A 21,854-nucleotide genomic window follows, 5' to 3' on the forward strand; every position below is an offset into this window, starting at 1 on the left:
CAATAGTACATGCTGACAAGGAATTCTGGGACTGAAGTCCTAGGAGGTCTGGGGGTCTTTGGGAAGGATAATCTGAAGGATTCTTGTTCATAGTTATAGAGTCAGCCTGAACTGTCTACATTTTCTTTTTCTGAGCAGCAACCCTGATGGAGCAGGAAATATTAAATAATCAGGCTTCTTTCAAATATGAGTACCTCATAATATTGCTCCATTGAATTTGTTATCCTTGATTGAAATTGTTCTTCTACCAGTGTTAGCTAGATAACATCTTCTTTTATTATCTAACCATTAAAAGACTGTAATCTATTTACTTGTTTATGTACCTGCAATCTTGTACTTGAAATTCAGAGTACACAATCATAATAATTAATATAGACAAACTCCTTTCTACACATTAATATATATGCTTAAATCTTGAGCTCAAGGGCTGAACCCAGATCAGTTCTCTTTTAGGCAATACTTTCAACTTTTGTTGCCTTAAATCTCCAATAAATGTGGAGGCTGTAGTTCGGGGGAGTGAAAATAGTAGATCCATTGTCTGTATCTCTACCCACATCCACATTTGTTCCTTGTTCATTGCTGTGGAATCACTACAATAATTAGTAGGTCATTTAGGACACAAATGCCAAGAAAAGCACATGCCAGGCGTCTCACGTGTCATCCTAGTGCAATAGAACCCCACCCTTAGACTAATGCCTAAAAGTTAGAAACTAGCTAAAATTCAAACCAAAGCAAAACCAAACAAAAATTCTACCCTGTCCATGATTCTAATCTGCAGATTTGAATATATTTCATTTTCATCATTTTAAAGCTGAACAACATCAACACTGTAATATGCCAAGTAAATGGACGTAACACTTTATTACTGCTAAAAAAAAGCTTTAGTAACTCTTGATGATTTGAAAAAAAAAAAGAATCTTATCTATTTCTGGCATCTGAAAGCTTCTCAAACTAATTTCTGCCTAAAAATAAAGCTAAATACCTTATTAGGGTGCAAAACTTTCTCTTCAGAAGATGGAGATGGTCTTGTATTTTAAACTGGTACACTTATTTCTCTGTTGTTCCTTATGTTTTTACTGTTATTGTAAAAAGTCTTGCTTTTTCTAAAACTGAAATGAAACATGATGAAAAATAATCTTTTATCACTTACTTCAGGGGGTGACTAAAGCAATGTCCGGGGCTTCTCTAGTGACCATGTGGATTCTGAATTTATTCCAGGTTTATCCGACTGTCTGGCACTTGAGCTGGGCATTGGGATCAGAGGCAAAAATTACTGCTGTCAGAAGACGGGTTAAAAAGAGCGGGTGTGTTGATTTCTAGCAGTTTCCTTTTGTGCCGAAAAGACCTTTTTTTCATTTGAGAGGGGAGGAGAAAGATTTCACTCAGGGTGGAGATTATGCATGCAGAGAAGAAGAGGAAAAAAAGAGGCTTGCTTCGTTCTGTTGCTTTTTGTGGAGAAAAGTAGGAAAATTATTGGAAAAAATGAAACATTCTACCAGTAAACTAGGATGACTCATAAGCAGAAGGAAAGAATTTCGTTCTTCAGCTGCTTCAAGCTACTCAGTTAAGAAATTGAATATCCTCTGCTTTTCTAAATGTTTAATCAAGAATGGATTTTGAAGTGCCTCTCTCTCTCCCCCCCCTCCTCCTCCCTCCCCCTCTCTCTCTCCCTGTCTCTCTGCCTATCTGTGTAAACAACATTGTTTAGCTACTCCCATAGGAAACAATTATGTTATCAATCAATTCATTGTGACATTTGGTCACTCAGAATCTACTACATCGTGCCACTTTTGAGGCACAACTCCTGTCTCTGACAAGCTAATTAAAACAAAATGCAGCCTTCAGACTGAAGAAGTTGTGAACATTTGTTCTACAGAACCTATAGCAGATTGTGATAGGAGAAACTACATACAAATAAAGAGATCATTAGACTCTGTCCCTGCTTATAGTTGACTGCATTAGACTCACCTCTGACAATGACACCTCTTGTCTTCACAGTTTTGTCTTTATTTCATCCCTACTCAATAGGTGAGATAGTCATAGATCACCATTACATTACATTACATTACAGTACAGAATATTTTTCCCTGAAGCCAATATTATTAAGATGTGCAAAATCTGTAAAGCTTTATTTTGCAGGTGAAGTTGTGGATGACCTGCCCTGGGCGCGACCAGAGACATGTTTTGAGAGTTTTGGAAGACACCATATCCTCTCAGGTCACTGACCATTGTCCACCAATTGCTTTCCATTTGTTTGCCCTCCTGACTTTTTTTTTTTTTTTACACCTGTCGTCTTCCCATCTCCAAGCTACTTTTACTGACAATGTTCCTCTAATCTTGTTTATCAAAAAATGCTATTTAACTCAAAGGGATTTTTTTTTTTGGTATGGACAATTTTCTTCCAACCAGTTGAAGTGCTAACATGATGTCAGAACTCATTTTGCCTAATTTAGATAACAACCTTGCATAAAAGGTTAGCAGATTGTTAAGTACTTCATTTTTCAATATTGTTATTGTCAAGGAAAGAAAGAAGCACTTCTAGAGTTGTCTGCTTTAGTGCAGACTATTTTGCAATTAGTGCAGTCTAATGCAATTAAATGATAGATGGTTATATGCAAGAATCTGTAGATGCTATTTGTTACTTTAACTCAGGCAGCAAAATGTTCTAAACTGACTCTGTTTTGACCATTTCCCCACATGTAATCATAAATATCAATTTTCCATTTATAATCATAAAAGCAGATGAGAGACTGATGTAATATATTGTCCAATAATTGCATTTAACTTCTATTTATCATCATCACAGCTTTGCCATTACAGGGTTTTTTATTTATACAGGAAGAGATTCCTGGTTTCAGTATGATTGCAGACAGCTGGAGTAACAGATAACAACTTAAAAATAAAGTCCCAGAGGTTTGTATTACATTAACTGTCACCACAAAAAGAGAGAGAGAGAGAGAGAGACAGAGACAGAGAGAGAGAGAGAGAGACAGAGAGAGAGAGAGACAGAGAGATAACAGCCTTAGACAGTGGCTGCCATGTTTATGTGGCTATAACATCGCAGATAACTAACATCTGCTATGATATTTATGTCAGCAATTAATTAAAGAGTCAGGAGTATGTTTAATATCAAGATTAGTCTTGCTATTAGAAAGTTGCTAGAGAGAGTGAAAAGAAATTGCGGTACTGTACACTGGAAATAGAAAAAGAAGAAAAGAAAAGAGATTAAAATTAAAAGAGATTTTTTTGTATTTGAGCTAATTTTGCAGCACATACATGATATCCCTAATATAGGGTTGATAGATGTTCTTGGAAGTATAAGTTAGGCTTGTGATGAATGCTTTACTTATCTTATTTACTATGCTTATTATCTTTATTTTGTTGAAATAAAATAATTTTAACATGCATTTGTATGATGAAGATATAGCTTCCAATTTCCTTTTTCAGAATTTAAAATTATTTTAGAAAGGGAGGCAGGAAGCATTGCCAGACGATGTTGGAGTTCAGACACTAACCCGTAAAGCAATTTATGAACAGATAAAATAGATACCAGAACTCGAGTATTACCCCGGTTTGGTAATATTTATATATATGTTTGTAAAGTCTATGTGTGCATATTGGACATACTGTAAAGTGAAGGACATGACTCATTATAGCCAGCTTTTATTTTTAAAGGTCTAAAAAACTTCTGGTGTTTTTCTCTTTTGGGGGGGGGTGATTACCTTCTCTTGCAAATAGAGAATGGTTATGATAAGCTTCTGCATATTCAAAACCTAATGCATTTACTAAAGTGATCATCAAAATTAAATGTCCGTGCAATGGGTGATTACATTCTCTTGTTGATTCAACCCCTTTGCAAAACTTGTTATACTGTACAGTAATTCATGGGTTCATTAGAAACACAATGGATACGTGCCTCTGTGTAGTTTCCATCTGTCAGGATGGGAACTACAATAGGAATGAAAGGAAAGTAAAAGATAGCACTCTTTAAAAAAATGAACCCTAGGGGTTATATACTGGATTTTTCAGTTATATTTAAGTTAAACTGATGGATACCACAGGTAGTCCTTGACTTTTGACCCAAAATTTCTGTTGCTAAGTGAGACAGTTGTTAAGTGAGTTTTGCCCCACTTTATGACTTTTCTTGCCACCATTGTTAAGTGAATAACTGCAGTTAAGTTAGTAACACAGTTGTTAAGTGAATCTGGCTTCTCCATTGACTTTGCTTGTCAGAAGGTCCCAAAGATCACATGACCCCAGGACACTGCAATCGTCATAAATATGAGTCAGTTGCCAAGTGTTTGAATGTTGGTCATGTGACCATGGGGAGCCACAATGGTCGGTAAGTGTCAAAAACGGTCAAAAGTCACTTTTTTCAGTGCCATTGTAATTTCGAACAGACACTAAACAAACTGTTGTAAGATGAGGATTACATGTATCTCTAAGAGAGATTGGTTTCCTTCAGTGTTTTTTTCCTCTCTTACATAATTACAAAGTTGGCATAGCAATCATAATGAAGGTGATGATTAATTTCCAACCTGGCCCATAGAATTGCCAAGACTCAGACATGTCTGAATGGATAACATCACCACCTTCTTCATCATCATCCAAATAATCAACATTTTCTTTATGGATGACAGGTATAATTGCATAGAAAATTTGGTTCCTCTTGCTTAGGAAAAAAGGTACAGCCAGAAGGTACAGAATTATTTTCACTTGGTAGAAAATATTAATAATAACAACAAACCATTAACAAAATTTAATATGATACTTTAGTATTATGATCCAATTAGTAAGCAAAAGTTCTAAATGCACAACAATAATATCCTTAATACTGTATAGAATGTAATAAAAATGTTTGTTTATGCCAGGTTTTGTATTTTTTCTTCCAATGCTTTAAACTGTGGTTGGGTACTTAATGATTAATTGACATCAACAAAACTTCTCATTTGAGGATATTACTTACTAAGAAAAAAGTGGTTCTGTGTATTAACTAAATAAGCAAACTACTTGGAATACATTTTAATACTTTAATTTGTGCTATTAAATAAATAAACAAATAAATAAACTTGGAGTACACTCTCATACTTTAATTTATTTTGCCTAATGTACATATTCTATAAGTTAGACCGTTTGAGGTACCTTGATTCAAAAATTGTTGACCAATGATGCAACATTTTGCCCAGTTAAAAGTCATGACAACGAGAATTTGGGTATGTAGATAGATTTATCTTTTATTGCAAAGAACTGTACTGGAAAGCATAGTATCTGTGTTTGTTTCCTTGCCTGCATATTATCGGCTTATGGTAAGATGCATGTTGTTGGTTGCTGAGTGTGCATTGAATGTTGAATGGGCATGAATTCATCTAAACATTTCCTGTGCCTTTGAGCATTCCTGTAATACCTGCTGAACCTGTACAAATATTATTATGAAGATCACAGCCTGTAGCATTTTAGGAGAAAGGAGCATATACAATACACTTAAACAAAAGTCAGGAAAAACAGAGTCTTGTGGGCCTACTATAGCTTCAACCACTATTTATCAGTGATAAATATTTATAAATATTCTCTCAAAACAAATTTCCCATCATCGCATTGATCAAAAGTAGGTCTTTTGAAGATCACCTGGAAAGCCTTAGCTGCCCATAATGAGGAGGCTTCTGTGCTTAAATAGCAGGCTTTGTATTGTTACATCACCAAACTTTTGGGAACGTTGCACGTTTACTATATGTTGTGGAGTGCAATTCAAGGTGCTGATGTAATCTATAAAATCTTAGATGGTGCTTAGATGGCTCTATCCCTTTCCAGGGATACCTGTTGAAGGTTCCCTCCTGTTGTGTGATTTATTTCCTTTTTGATATATTACATTGTTTATGTACACTAGTATTTGTACAGTATTAATTAAAATATTCTATTGTTTAGATAACTTATGAGTATTGGAAATAGAGAAAAGGAAAGGTATATTGTAACAGTATTAATTTAGCATATCGATATCACAAGCCTAAAATTATTTGACTTTTCATACAAAATTAAGTATGATGTTGAAATGAAAAAAACCCTGCAAATTATTTCAAAATGTTCGAGACACAATGTAGGTTTTGGTTCTGGAGATGATTACTTAGTATTGAAGGCATTTCTTACTGGTTTATAACACCCTCTAGTGTCTTTGAAATATGTTTCTGTATTTGCGTAATTTATGCTTACTCATGAACATTTTTTATGAGATATGAAGTTATATATATATTTGCTTTAAGAAATGTTTGACAGTATTAAATGGTAGTATTATTTACTCTGTGTGGCCCTTTTCAGGTAAAATGTAAAAATATATCAATTAACTGTATATGATTTTCTGGTGCTCACTGGAAATTCAGCATACAGCCTTTCAGTAAATAAATAAATAAATAATCATTTTTGGGACCATATGTAATAAGACCTGCTGCTGCTAAAAATGCGAGAAAATAGTCTACAGCTTGTTTATTAATGTAAAAACATTTCCAATAAAATAAACTATAAACCGTTGAGTGGTGGGAGGATGTGACTTCTAGCTATACATCTGGAAAAATGGCAAAATCTAGTCTACAAAGAGGATGCATCCAGAAGCTGTTCCCTGTAATGATTTTGTGTTCTTTGTTCTCAGCCTGTGTATCCTTAAACTTTGCTGTAATAGGCTGCATACTCTTTCCTTGGTGGACAAGGCTGTGGGATCTCTCTTGTCCAACTGGTCCCATTTTGTATCAGCTCTTGATTGAGACACAAAGGGGGCTTACAGTTATGCCAGTTCTTCAGAAGCTCGTTCATGGTTCCTTGATCTACGATGCCCAGCAGTTGTTCCTTTTCTTCCTCTGAGTCTGATGGTGCCTTCTCAGGAATCTGCATATGTGTATGGCCCATGAAGGGGTCTTTGTTCATGTTCTCAAAGAATTGCTGGACGCAAACCTTGGCAAAACTCTTAGCATGTTTTGTGCATGTCTCTTCAAAGAGTTTCCGCTCAATGTCAATGTAGTGGGACCAATATTTGCTCTTCAAAAAGGCAGATTGAGTAAAGCAGGGACGTATGGCTCGGGCAAGGAAAGCCAGCAGAGTTACTAGCAGCACAAAGATCCAGCCTGTTGCCTGCAAAGGGAAAGAAGAGTCATAATAATATACTAAACTATTAAAGTGGGTAAGCTAGGGGTATTTGCTGATTTTACCCATAATTCTAAAGCTATGTATTTTGTTTAGTTTCTATTTAGGATCTTTCCTGTTTTACACCTAACTACTTCACGAAAATATCCTGGCAACATCATTTTTCTTCTGAGTCTCTATGACATTGTCTTCATCTTATCATCAGCCTATGAGTCAAGTAGTCTAAAGTCCCATTAAGTTGAAGGTAAAGTCAAGGGATCAGTATTGGGTGAGATCAAAACAATGTTAATTAGCCATTTTAGGCTGATGCAGGAACACAGCCTCCCTCTAGTCCAAGCTCAGCCTATTTGCCCCTATTCTCATGTCATCTCTCAAAGAACTTGATATAGCACGTGAACAGTGCTATATATTAGTGGTTTATTAGAATTGCACGATAGAGATTCAACAGTCAGTACTTTCAGTACTTAAATAAAAGCATTTACCAGTTTAGTGCAAAGTGAAATAGTGGTGCAGTCGAATGATGAGACCACAAACCTAATTGCCCAGAAAAATCTGAAATTTAGCCTAAAAGAAAACAAAGGAAGAGGAGACAAACCCTGCGTGCTACTTGTGACTTGATTCCCTTTGTGACTCTGATCTGATTCTTTTTCCAATTTATTCACCTTCAGTTAAAACAGAATCGACTATAGGAGGAGGTGGATAGGAGAGTTGATAGGCAGAACTGTATAGCCAGAACTACCCCATTCCTGTGGCAGGTGGAATAATATGCAAACCAAACCAATATGTGGCTTTGTAGTGACAAACTTGATTGCTTTGAATGCTAGATATCTTAGGTTAGGGTTACACTAGGAGCCAGGTTCATATTTCATGGTGATTTCATGTACAAAACAGCATCTCCATGTAGTTGACTGTACAATTGCAGAGATTCCTATTAAGACAAGACTTTCTTTAGGGTAGGGTGAAGTGGAATGCGTGTAGGGTGAAATGGGTTGGGGTGAGGGAAGAGGAGGGCAGCAAATGTTCTGTGTGTCCCCTTGGTGATAACAGAATGGAGTATTTCTTTTCTAATTCTATAAAGATCTGCTGCCTTGAATGTAAAAATACATTCAAGTCACATGAGCAGGCAGTATTCATTGTTTGGGAAAAGCAATAATTGATTTGATTAGTAGGCAACGTAAGAAAGATTAAGGCCTTTAGTGGCAGATTTTAAAAGTTGATAGTGTCCTTATGGGTTGACTACCTGGAAGGAATTTGCATCTCATAAAAGGTGCAGGAAATGAGTGTTGACAAAAAACAACAGAATTGCTTGCTCTGGCTATAAACTGGAATCATGGATTATGTTAAACTTCTTTTGCATGGCAAATGAAATATGGAACGGGGAAGGGTAAAATAGGACGCAACATCCATTCCTTTATTTGCTTTGAAACATACATAAAATCATTAAATTGGGAATTAGGTTGTGCTTTATAGCATATACACATAGTTGGAACACACAATCCATGTCTTCTAATCCTCATTTGGTGCAAATATATCTTCATTTTATTTTCACAAATATAAGTAGGTCACTATGGAGAAAATATGCACTAGAATAAGAGTAATTGGGAACAATATCATGAGAAAAGAATAATGAAACATGATTGCTATAAAGCTAGATCTCAAAAAAGATGAAGGTAGGGTGTTTCACTTATCTCACACAAGGTTTAAGTGTGGTTTGCCAGTTGATCCTTGAATGTATATAACCTGGGAAAATGCTGAAATAATTGAAAATCTGTAATTTAGATCTTGCCAAATGGCTTCCTCCACAACCATAAATGATGTTTTTACCCTGCTATGCAGGGCTTATCTACACTCCTCATCTTCTGTTGCTTAAGCTGGCCAAGGCACTGTCTGTGGTTGGTCAATAGAGGAGTGCTAAAAAGGGCAGCCAGCCAATGCCTCAACTCCTCCTCGTTCATGCTTCAGCACAATTTCTTATCCCAGGTTGAGAGGAAAAAAATTGCAATGGTCACAGAGTGAGGAACCAGTAATTACTTTTTATTGTACAAATGGGATGACTATAAGCTTGCCCTCTGATGAGGAAGGACAATCCCAAGAGTTTCTACCTATGGAAAATCCTTCCTCTGCAGCTCCAGAAGAGTAGGTTGACATTGATCATTTCATCATGGTGCTCATCATGGTGCTCATGGGAGATATGTCAATTTAAAGTCAGTGCTGCCTCCTTATGTAGAAGCATGCCTTAGAAGTGATTTCAGAGGCTGTAGATAACTAAGTCCAACTTTCTTCTAAACCTTTAGAATCAAACACAACAAAATTTTCTATAGCACCCTTCTCTAAACCTGTTCCTCTAGCATTTCAACCCTCATAATATGGCTGGGGCTTATAGAAATCGAAGGCACAGATATTGGGAAAAGCTAGTCTACACGAGCTAACCTGAATCAGTTTCCTATATTCATTATTGTTTGCTTACCTGTGAAATGCAGCGTAGATACCTGGTTGCCACCTCTCTGGCAATCAGTTCTTGGCCACTGTAAATATCATCGCAGGGAATCTGGGCTAAAATCTTCCTGATCTCCTTCTCAGGAAGATGTCTATAACTGCTGTTTCCAAGTTTGTGTATGGGAACGGAAGTACTGAATGCACAGATAAAACATTCCCCATGCAACAGTGTGACTGAGATCCAAATTACAGGAGCAATTATAGCTCGCTGAGCCATGGAGCAGAACATGTAACGCAAGACAGCTGGGTCTTTTTGTCGTTTCCCTATGGGCCTTTTCCATTCTTCAGCCAACATGGAAACATTATTATTCATCACAAAACCAAACAGGAACAAGACTAAGGGAGGCATAAACAGGATACCCATCCCATAAGCCAGATTGTAACCAGGTAGACATGGGCACTTGAAATCAAAAGCCACATAGATCTGTGCACTCAGGAGAGCCATAATGCCACATATGCCATTCATAAATGACTCCTGGTTGGACTGGAGGAACTGGAATATCATTCGGAATTTATCCATCTTCTTTGTTGCTTTATGAGCACTGTCTTGTAGAAATATCAAAGGGGTCCCTCAATTTTCCAGAAGTTACAAAGAAAATCACAGTAATCAGTGTAACATCCAACTTTTTGCTTCTCCAGCAATTTTTTTATTATTCAGAAAACATGCCTCTCCAGTTCTCTATTGCAGTCTACAAAAAGTTACTTTACCTTTCACCTCTGTTCTTCCCAGGACTTGGACTGTTGTGTATTACCAGCTCTGAACCATCAGTTATGGCTCATTTTAGATAAGTCTTGGCTTAATACAAGGAAGGTTTCTTCTATGTCTCTCTCCCTCCCTGTCTTTTTAGTAGTCCGGATCCCTGATGGTGCTTCTTTCTGGAGAAAGCAGATGTTTTGATTCTGTTTCAAACACTTTTCATTTGTAACAGGAAAGGCATCTCTCTGATTTTGGTGAAGATGTTTGCAAGATGGGCTCATCCCACAGCCCCTAAAAAAACAGGATGCTCCACCTGCAGAAAGAAAGAAGAGAGCCTATGCAAAATGATGGGCGGGATGGGATCCGTTCTGCATAAATGGATTCCTAGGCAACAGAAATATTATTCAGTGGCTTTCTCTCTTCTTTTGGTATTGTTTTGAAATTGAGAAATCAACCTCTGCTTGGTAGAGGAACAGGATGGGCTGCTATTTATGGTTCATGAAAAAAGGAGAAAACGTACATCTTTATTTTTTTTCTGAAAATAGCTGTCAATAAATCTATTCCAGTATTTACTCACTGAGTGGAGACCAAAACAACAACAACAAAACAACAACAACAAAAACCCCAAGCACCTCAATCAAAGCCAAACAACATGCATTTAGCTCTGATGTGGCTGGCAACCCTCTACTGCCTTAAAAGAACTCCCCAGGGCCAGCATTACCCTTAGCCAGAACTAGGGTTTGTATTGGGCTTAGTTGGGGAGTCACAGAGCTATGTGCCATTCAGCCTTCCTATGGCCACTGGGATAATTTACTGGTTTCTCTTTGGGCCTTTCTCCACTGCTGAAGTGAAGCATAATATGCCAGTCCTTGAGCTGGTAGAAAACTGTATCAGCATAAAGTTGGGTACTTCTGCTTCCTCTATAATCACTTACTGCTCCTAAATGATGGCGTCCATAGCATAGAATCATAGGGCTAGAAGGGATCTTGTAAGGTCTTCTGCTACTCTGTACATGGCATATTGAGAAAAGGGATTAGTCAATTCCTTCCTTTCCTTTCCCTTTCTTCCAAATAGTCACCAGTCACTTCCCTTAATGTGGGAGGTGGAGGGGGCTTAGGGTAGAGACGATTTCTCACACATGATGGCATCACATATAAATAGAACTTCAACAGGACTAACAATTCAAATAAATAGCTCAATACATAATATATTAACAAATATAAGGAACCTAATTTACGTTTAGCTCCATGATTTTCTTTTGAAATTCCAATCCTTCTCCAGGTTAAGATGCTTTTCTTACCTGATAGGAACCAGGCTAGGAAACTAGATACCCTGTTATTATGGAAGAACAAAGACAAAACAAGGTCCCCTTCCCTTTAAAAGTTCATTTGATAGAAAGGGAAACCTTCCAGCTCCTGTTTGTTTGCCCAGGGTTCAGTATCTGGTTTCAGTTTAGAGTGAAAGATTGAGTTAATTTTCCACATTTCAGCCTCTTGGAATGCTACTACTGAAGCATTAATAATATTTTCAGAGGAACAATGATTTGTTAAGTCCAGCAATAACAGTGTCACTATCAGAAACCAGACTCAGTATATTTCCATTAAAAAAATATTCTGCAATGTCTGTAAGAATGTAAAAATACCCTTTCAGGGAAATCAGTATGCAAATACAATTGATCTCTGGGGCTTGTTTATCCTCAGCTTATTTTAGGACATAGCCAATTTGATTAAAGCTCTTAGTAAATATGGAAGTTCAGGTTCATAATTCTGTATTCACTATGTGAATGTAATTAAATTAGAACAATCCCAAGATGTATAGTAAGCTATTGAGCTGAATAGATTGGGATAGCTGTAGTTAAAAATGCTTTCATTCATTGCTGACCTACTAAGAAGATATGATGAACTTGGTCCCAAGAGAAAATGTATGTTTGATTCAGGCTCTTTAAAGCAAGTTTTAAAAATATTTATAGCTTGTTTAACTTCTTTTAATTCTGAATATTTGTGTACTAAATGATGGGAGAATATGTACCCTAGTTGGCAACAAGATGAATAATGCAAAATCTGTTCCGACAATAGTAAAAAAATAAATACAGGCATCCCTATTTTAGCTAAATTTGCACATTATGCAAAACCCTTATTGGTTTAGTTGTGGTTTATTGAATGTCATAGTAAACCATAACCTGGATAGTTTCCAAGAGCTAATGAAGATAGAAGTTTCTATCATCTGTCCTTGCTAATTAATGTCAAGAATAATAGAGCTACATATCTAGGTTCCAAAAATCCTGACAACTAGTAGATGGCTGCAAAATTATATGGAAAACCTTCACCTGCAAGTGACAATTATTCAAAGTACAATGCATCAACCTGTGATTGAATGAGAATCATCTTGCACCTCCATTTCAAGTGCCATTAAACCAGTGCTGTCTAAAGACATTTCCATGATCATGAGGCCAGTTACTTTCCCATTGAAATGGTACCTATCTATCTACTTGCATTTGCATGCTTTAGAACTGCTAGATTGGCAGGAGCTAGTGCAAGGACAAGAGGTCACTCTATCACAGGATGTTTGTCTCAGTTCGTAACTGAGGCTGTTGGGTTTCAGCCAATAAGCCCAGTGTCTTAACTGCTCAACCATGGTGGGGACTTTTAAAGAATACTAACTTTGCAAACCTCACTTTCAAATCACTTTGGGAAAACTTCTCATTAACTATTTCTAAGCTATTAGAGACCTTCAGAATTAAAATTTTGAATGGGCCGATTGAGTTTGCCTAATCCTGAGTGTCAAAAAGTGTTGAGTACCAAATTTGATGAGTTTCAAAGCAATTGAAGAGTATGCTGAGGAGGTGGAGAGGGTTGGTAGTTTTAAATTTCTGGGCATTTATATCTCGAAGGACCTCTCATGGACTATGAATGTTAACATGCTTGTGAAGAAGACACAGAAGAAGCTGTACTTCCTGAGAATGCTCAGGAAGATAAATCTATCTCAGCATCTACTTCTGTCCTACTATCGCAGCACCATTGAGAGTGTCCTGACATACGGCATTCTTACATGGTATGGGAGCAGCTCTGTAGCGGACAAAAAAGCTCTACAGAGAATCATTAAAACTGCCCAGAATATCATCGGGCTCCAGCTACCAGCCCTGGACGACCTCTTCGAATCTCGCTGTTTGAGGAAGATGCATAACATTCTCAGAGTCTCTTCCCATCCTGCTTACAATCTTTTTGGACTGTTGCCTTCTGGCAGAAGATATAGAACAATTAAAACTCGGACCACACATTTTCTGAATAGTTTTTATCCCAGAGCTATAATTGCACTCAACAATGAACTAAAGGGCCACCATCAGTGAGCTGTTGGGCAGCATTACTTGGTCTGTTGTGTGGATGTTTGGGTGGTTTAGGGATGGGGAATTGTGGTGGGTGGGAGTGTGTTTGGGGATTGTTATGTGTGTTGGACCTGGTCTTTGGGTGTTAAGTGAATTTTGTTGTATGGGTATACTGTGTATACACATACAATTACAATAAAGTTATTATTATAAAGTTATTATTATTATACTTGGCTCAGACCTTAAAAATGTAAAGCAATAAAAGCTCTTGTTCAAAAAGTACCGTTTAGTGAAGCAAAATAGCTCAGGACAGACTTGAGTAACACAATATATGCATCTTTACAACAGAAAGTGCTAATGTATATTTATTTATTTGGTGCCAGGTAACATGGAAATAAACGCAGCTTTGCTACTATGAGCAGCCTGCTAGGCCAAATGGCTTATTAACTAAAACAGACTCAGAAAAACAATGATGGCATAGATAACCAGAGGAAGTAGATACACAGATTAGTTCAGCAAAAATACAGCACTTTAATAATAATCAAATTATCAAAAATGCAAGTTAAAGATTACTAAAAAATAAGCATGTTATTACAAAACAATTTTCTATTAACAGCATAAAGCAACCTTACAATTTAGTTCTCTCTATCAGTTATTGTAAGGTTCCAGGTTGCCTACTTTAGGTAAAGATATGCATGGTTCTCTTACCTTTCACTCTAGTTTAAATGAGAAATGATTCTTTAAAGTAAAAGATAAACAAAATTCATATAGAGACAGTCCTATATAGCAATAGCGCTTAGACTTATTTACCGCTTCACGGTGCTTTACAGCACTCTCTACAGTCAGCCTATTGCCCCCAACAATCTGGCTCCTCATTTTACCAACCTCAGAAGGATGGAAGGCTGAATCAACCTTGAGCCTGGTGAGGATCGAACCCCTGACAGTCAGCAGAATTAGCCTGCAATACTGCATACTAATCACTGTACCACATCTTATCTCAAAAGATTTGTTTCTTTTTTACTGCATGCTTTCATTATTTACTAACAATTACAATTGTTTTTCTAATAACAAAATTTGCTTTCTGTATTTATTTCTCTGTTGGATAAGACTATCAATTGAAACAAACAAACAAACAAACAGATTCTGTCTGGTGCCTTTACAAGCAATTCTAACACATCAGTACAACTCTACCACACTTGCTTGCTTCAAGAGTCTTTGAATTCTGGTTGATGAACCAGATTATAATTCACCACGGTTGGGTTTCTGCATTGCACTAAGCTGTTTGCTTTTGTCCATTATTGGATTATTGCTTAGGACCGTGGATAAACCCAGGTAGTTGGGACTGCAGTATACCATGATTTTAAAAATTGTGCCTCTGAGTTATGTGTAAGCCAGTCTTGTTCTGGGAAACAATATACTCTGAACCATGTTATGTTCTGTCTGATGATCTATGGACAATGTAGAAACAAAAGTGGTAAACTTAATAAAATAAATTCAATTCTTTATATAATTCCAGTTGCTTTTTGGGAAAGCTCAGCTGCTTAGTCTTGCAGATCAAGGCAGTAGACCCCTGTTGCTGTGGGGAGCCATGTGACATAGGAATTTTCTAAGTGTGATAAGCCCGTTTCAACTTTCTTTTAAACATCTGTTTGATTGGCTGAGGATGGCACCTGTTAAATGTGCTGCCTGTCCAATGCAAAGGTATAATCTCTTTGCCTATATGCTTGGCTTAAATCCAGTGGAGGTTTCCTATTGTACCAGGACAAAAGAAATTTGCTTATTTGCTCCTGGCTAGTGATGCCACTCAAATGACTATTTTCCTTTGCTTTTGCTCCCTTTTCTTCTGTGTAGGCATTAAACCTCCTGAGTTTGATTTCTGTCTGCATGCTCTCAAAGAAATGGAGGATACACTTGTGTGCAAAGTCACGTGTTTTTTCGCAACAGGTCTCTTCAAATATTTTTTCTTCAAGGTCAATGTAATTGCTCCAGTAGCGGGTTTGCAAAAAGGCGGCATGATTGAAGCAGGGCTTGAGAGAACGAGCAAGCAAGGCCATCACGATGAGGATTAAAAAAAGACTCCAACCAAAAGCCTGGAAGAAAATGACAAACAGATCAAGAGCCCTTGGATTTACAACAAGGTGAAACCCAACCCTAGGCTGGCTCTACATCCCTATGCAACTTCAAGTTTCACACCAGTTCCCAGGGTCAATGAATCCATACCGTAATAATATAACTTCGTTTGTATCAATCTTGAGGAGAAATCACATTTTTGTCAGGAAGAAATCCTGGCAAAAAAAGAAAAAAGGGAGGTGCAGAGTAGAAGCGAGGTGGTACAATTGTATAGAACATCCTTCTGAACCTGATGAAATTACAATGGAGTTAGAATAGAATAGAATTTTTTATTGGCCAAGTGTGATTGGACACACAAGGAATTTGTCTTGGTGCATATGGTCTCATGCACATAAAAGAAAAGATACGCTCATCAAGAATCATAAGGTACAACACAACTATTAGAATTAGAATATATTACAACTATTAGAATATCCAGGTTTCCAGTGGGAAATCTGGGAGTCGTAACTCCAGTATGTTTAGAAAATCTGGTGCAGTTAATAGAGACAATTGAATTTGACTCTTTTGAAAACTTAATTTTAGATATAGTTTTTATTTATAAACTGGAGTAAGTAATTTATTCCAAGGTATTTTATACAGGTTTTTTTTAATCCCCATTTGGCAGGAAGGCTAGGAATGACAGGATTTGTGACCCAATGCATTTACTGGGTGCTGGATTGGAAGAGTATTTCTCATAGGACCAAATGCCAATAGATGCCCATTACTTACTTGTGAACAGCATTTGAGATACCTGGACACTGCCTTGCGGGAAGTGTTATTCCTCATCAACTCATCATGTTTACATGGGATTTTGGCAAGGAAGTGTTGTAAGGCATCATAGGTGGTGATGTTGGCAGCAAAACCTGGAAATTTCTCAGGATCAATGGAATTGCTGAAGGCACAGACAAAACATTTCCCATCAAGGAGGCTAACTAGGATCCAAATGGTGGGTGCTATCATAGCCCGTTGCATAACAGAAGAACACATGTACCTGTGTGTTGGACAGATAGGAACAGATTTATCTGTTATACCATAAACTGAAGAGAACATTTCTTTACAAGAAAAGTGATAGACTCATAGAGGGTTATCATCAAGAAAGGAATGATATGCAAGTTAACATTGAATATGTTGATTATGCCATTAGTTTTGCCTGCATTAATCTACTTTGCTATGTATATTTCTGTGCAATGCTTCTATAAAGACCACATTATCTTTGTAGAAAGTGGAAACATGTAACAGAAATAAACAAGAAGGTATACAGAGACCAAACAGAAGAAAAAACAAATAGAAATGATAAGTTATAGAATATTCTATTTATTTGGCATAACATATTTTAGAGAAGAAAGAAAGAATTTCCAGAAGAATGATAAAATAATGGTTTACCCAAATATTATTTTACAGATTAAGTATATAAATGTCTTGCTGTATAAACAAATGCCAAAGGAGGAGTTTAGTTATACAAAAAAATAAGGCAAAGTAAAATTCTTAAAATCTTGCAGCCCTGATCTAAAACATCCCAGCCAAATATGTTTAATTTTAAAAACATATAAGGAATTTTATTTCCTGGAATATATAATATAATATTCCAGGAATTAAAGTGCCAGAAAAACTATGGCAGAGAAAGAAGATGCTGGAAATTGAATTATCTAAGTACTTTGCATTTTTAAGATAAACACATTATTTAAGTATTTGGATTCTTGCAATAAAAATAATTGGAATCTCCCACCTGATAATGGATGGATTCTTCCTTCTATCTCCAGTTGGTCTCCTCCATTCCTCAAGCATCATAACAAATTGCCTGTTGACAATGAGCCCACAGAGAAAAAGTGCTACTGGTGGGATAAACATTATTCCCAAGCCATATGCCATGTTGTATTTAACAAGGCAAGGGCAATTGAAATCAAAGATGGTGTAAATTTTCACACTTGCCAATGCTAATAGGCAACAGATCCCATTTGTCACTGATTCTGAATTAGACTGGAAGTACTGAAAGACCATCTGGAATCGATCCATGCTGTTCAGGATATTTCCTTGAAGAAGGAAGGGCTGAAATAGTATCAAAGGATTTCAGCACTGGCAAGTTCTGTTTTCCTGACAGTCCTCTTTAGCATTGGTTAGGAAAGCTCTATAAGTTCTTAAATTAGTAGGACAATGGTCAGGAAGAACACAGTAAAATAGTCAGATTTTCACAGATGGCCTTTTTGGTTGTCCTGAAATATCATTTTCATTAATATAACATTTTGTTGTGCCCTTCTTGCCGTTGTATTTAGAAGCTTTCTTAATCAGTCCTCATTAGCAAAGTTGTTTATCTGTGTGTTGTTGGATCCTTAAAAAAGACTTCTCTCCACTATCTCCTTTTAAAGAAAAGGGAGAAAATTACAGAATTCTTCTGTATACCAACAAGCTGCACCTGCAGTACAATGCAGGATTTCCTATCAGTTGAAGGATCTGTAGCTGGTGCACTGTAAAGAGTGTTTAAATGATCAGAGCTCTTCCTTATTTCCTTTTTCCCAATGGTCCCTGTGCATAATGAGGAAGCAAGATAATCAAATGAGGGAGTTTGTTTACAAGACTCCTCCCTGTTCTTCTCAGAGAAGATGCTGGAGGATTCTGCAGCATTAACACTATGGCTGCATCCCTGACAACAGCTCTCATCTCCATTTGCCTCCTGCTCTCACAATTTCACTTTTTAAAATTGAGTAGACAATTTTTCTTGTTTCATTGCAGAAACAAACCCATAAGGCAATGCCATGGATTGGGGGATTGGGGCACATTGGACAGTGTAAGAAAGTGCTTTTCAACTGTATAAAACAGAATACAGGAAAAACAAAATACAAGTTTAAATACAGAAATGGGAATTCTGTGCCCCTTCAATGTTGCTGGACTGTTTTTCCTAACATCTACCATAACCAGTCTATACTAGTTGAGACTGAGGAGAATTACACATCCTAATATCCAGAGGATTATAGGATTCCTACTCCTGATGTAGCTCTAGAAACAGTCTTATATTTCTGTTCCCTCCATTCTCTTTCCAAGATTTAAGAGCACTAGATGGAGGCCCACATATTGTACAAGCCTTGCCCAGTAAACTTCTGAAAAAGTTATTTTCAAAGTTGAATATGCATCTTTTTTGCTTCCTTTTAATAGCTGTCTGGATTTTTGTTTTCTGGATTTTGTTTTCTTTTTCTTTTTATATTTTATGTAGTAAAATAAAATTAAGCTAAAGAACCTTTTCCAGAAGATTCTTCAGATCTGTGCTACAAAATATCTTTAGAAAATCAGCTGTTGTCTTTTCTTTGGGAACTATTGCATGATTATCTGCCTCTCCAATTTCAAACCTGCAATTATACATACACAAACATATCTATAGAAAATGATTAATGAAGTATCTAACCTTCTGCGTTTCTCTTAAAGACTGGATGTAAACAGAAATAAGATAAGTTAATATCTGTATTGCCAGCAGGAACAATTATTTATGTTTCTGCACTAATTCTGACCACAAGGAGGCAGTGTCCAACCTGTATTATTAGCCTTTTCAGCAAGGTTCTGTTTTTTTAATTTATTGGTTAATTTTGAATTGATCCTATAAATTGTTATAGTTGTCATTTCATGAGTTTTAACTTTTCACTTACACTTCTCAAAATTAATTTTCTGGTAGAATGAAATCGTTGCTTTTTTTCCTCTAATGCATATAGATGCAAATTTGTGTTCTCAAAATGATGCCCCAAACCCTGGTCTTCTGCCTTTTAGATCTATTTGATTTTTATGGATCAAGGGCTCAAGCAATGATCCTTGATGGGAGATTGACTCTTTTTATTAGTATTGACTCTTTTTATTAGTCTCCCCATTTTTATCTGAGAAATATTTTTGTTTTAAGTTCTCCTGATTTTAACCTACGGCAACTTCCTCAGTCTGTCCCTTTCCAGATTTCAACAGCACAACCTCCACCCACTATTCTGGCCAGTTCTATCTGACTCTGCACTGAGGCTCATAAATACTTCTTTTCTTTCCAAATAGCTGCAGGACAATTTAAAGGTAGTGATTGGTGGATTTCTTGAACTTCCCCTTCCATTGAGCATTACTTCCTGGTGGGAGAAAACATTAGCAATTGCTGTCTTTAGTGCATGGTGTAATGGACTTGGGCAAGGATGGGTTGATGCTAGAACAGAAGATTTACCACTTTTCAACTTGCTTGTGTTATGCATGAGATCATTAACCTGTCTATTGTGCTATTTCTGAACAGGATTTCCTGATCAGAAAAATCAGTAAATGCATGTTCAGAAATAGTCCAAGAGACAGGTCAGTATGTTAGAAGTGGAATCCATGGCAAAATGGGAGGGATGTCATATAATACATTGAAAGAACTCCATCTATCCTGTCCTATTTCATCCCGGACACATCCTTTAGCCCATTGACTGTCAATTGACTATTCTGAGAAATGGTCTTATTGATTTTCCAAAAGACCAGTAGATCCTCTTCAGAAATATTTTAATGACATGTCAAGGTGCACGGGGGAGGATCAAGAATGCTTCCTTCCACTTCACAACCTACAGTTCAGCTATGTCTGTGATTTAACCACAGACTAAAAAGGGAAACTGATAGATTTCAAGGCAATTTGACAGAATATCCCATAGAGTACAAATAATAGCATTGGTATAGGCAAAACAGTGCTCTCAGAAGTAATAGAACTATGAAAATCCTGCCAACAGAATCAACAGAAAATTTGTAATGGGCTCATTTAGAAGACAACTACACAATCATGTCATTCTTTCTCAGATTATTTCTGCCTTGGTGTCTGAGTCTCTGTGTCTATATTCCTGGCATTCCTCAGTTTTTTAAAATTTATTTTTATTGCTTTTTGCTTAATAACAAAAAGTAGAAATAAAGCAAAACAAAAAAGGTAATAGTAATGTGATACATACGTTGTCAAAGAAAAGAAAAAAGAACACATAAAAGTGCTTTAACAAAAAAGTGAAAGAAATATAACTAAGAAAAAACCCTAATACATCATTAGAACAATAAACAGTTACAATTCTGTATATATATATTTATCAAATGCAAATATGATTCAAGTACATATATATTTATAATATATTTATATAGATACATTTTAATCTACTGTTTTCTGTATAAATGAGACCCATACTTGCTTTTACTTAACCACACAAAATCTGTGTTCATGAACAACCTGATTATAAGTGGCAAGTACAGTCAGTCTTCAATCCAGTCAATAAATGGAGCTGTACATTTATCTTCCCAAGGCTGCAATATCAGCTTTTTAGCCAGATAATCCATTTACATTGTTTGATTGTCAGATTCCATGTACAGTACTAGGTATATAGTTCAAAAGAATATTATCCTCTGAAAATGGTAGCAATCCTATTTGTTTAATCCACTGTTTTCTCCTAAAGCTTGGTAAGTTTGTATTATAGAAATAGTTGTTTTAAAGAGTTAATTTATTATTTGTGTATGTACGTATAGATTCATGTTTAGGTTGTGCTGTTGTGTGTGTGTAGTCATGAGAGAGCAGACAAGCCAGTTGAAGGAAGCCAAGGCTGAATCATGCAGCTGTGCAAATGGTGCAGTGTCCAGCTATTGAGGAACCTGAGGATTATTTCTTTTATAAAGAATGCTACTTCAGATGTTTTAACCTACTGTTAAATAATCAGATTTTGTAGGTACAATAGTTGCATTTTCACTACTCACAAAAAGCCACAACCTTATTACAAGTCTTGATGTTTTTAAATCTCAATCCTTAATCTTTTCAGAGAGTTTTTGAGATACTGTTGAATTGAGATGGGCCATGCTAAAGGGAGAGGAAAAATATTCTAATTTTTTTCCTGCAGTTATTCTTCTTTTAACCAACTGGCATGAAGCTTTAACACTTTTGCTGGCCATGCACTTACTAAAGGCTCACTGAGCATTCACTGAAGTGGAAATTTTCAAAGAATGCTATTAGTTTAATAAACTACAGTATAGGAGTGAGGCTGGGGTACAATGACATGTAAATGATAAACTCCAGAAGAGAATTGCTGATCTCTAGCAAAGCTGGCCTGATAATTGTATGAAGGAGAAAGGTGGTCCTTTTTTATTTTTAGTTCAGCA

The 21,854-nt window shown here is 36.5% G+C and overlaps 2 protein-coding genes across 2 annotated transcripts; both read right to left on the minus strand.

Moving 5' to 3' along the window:
* Positions 1-6,648: 6,648 nt before the first annotated feature.
* On the minus strand, positions 6,649-10,141 carry CALHM1 (calcium homeostasis modulator 1). The gene is made up of 2 exons (XM_070946198.1): positions 9,593-10,141; positions 6,649-7,113 (listed from the first exon to the last, which is right to left on the minus strand). The coding sequence occupies exons 1-2, from the start codon at positions 10,139-10,141 to the stop codon at positions 6,649-6,651; spliced, it is 1,014 nt and encodes a 337-aa protein (XP_070802299.1).
* Positions 10,142-15,313: 5,172 nt separating this feature from the next.
* CALHM3 (calcium homeostasis modulator 3) lies at positions 15,314-17,762 on the minus strand. Its single transcript, XM_070946046.1, has 3 exons — positions 17,476-17,762; positions 16,479-16,740; positions 15,314-15,730 (listed from the first exon to the last, which is right to left on the minus strand). Exons 1-3 carry the CDS (start codon positions 17,760-17,762, stop codon positions 15,314-15,316), a joined length of 966 nt encoding a protein of 321 aa, XP_070802147.1.
* Between the last annotated feature and the right edge of the window lie 4,092 nt (positions 17,763-21,854).

This window comes from Pituophis catenifer, unplaced genomic scaffold, assembly GCF_029215685.1.
Source record: "Pituophis catenifer annectens isolate HBS135680 unplaced genomic scaffold, rPitCat1.0.hap2 SCAF_6, whole genome shotgun sequence".
Lineage (NCBI taxonomy): Eukaryota > Metazoa > Chordata > Lepidosauria > Squamata > Colubridae > Pituophis > Pituophis catenifer.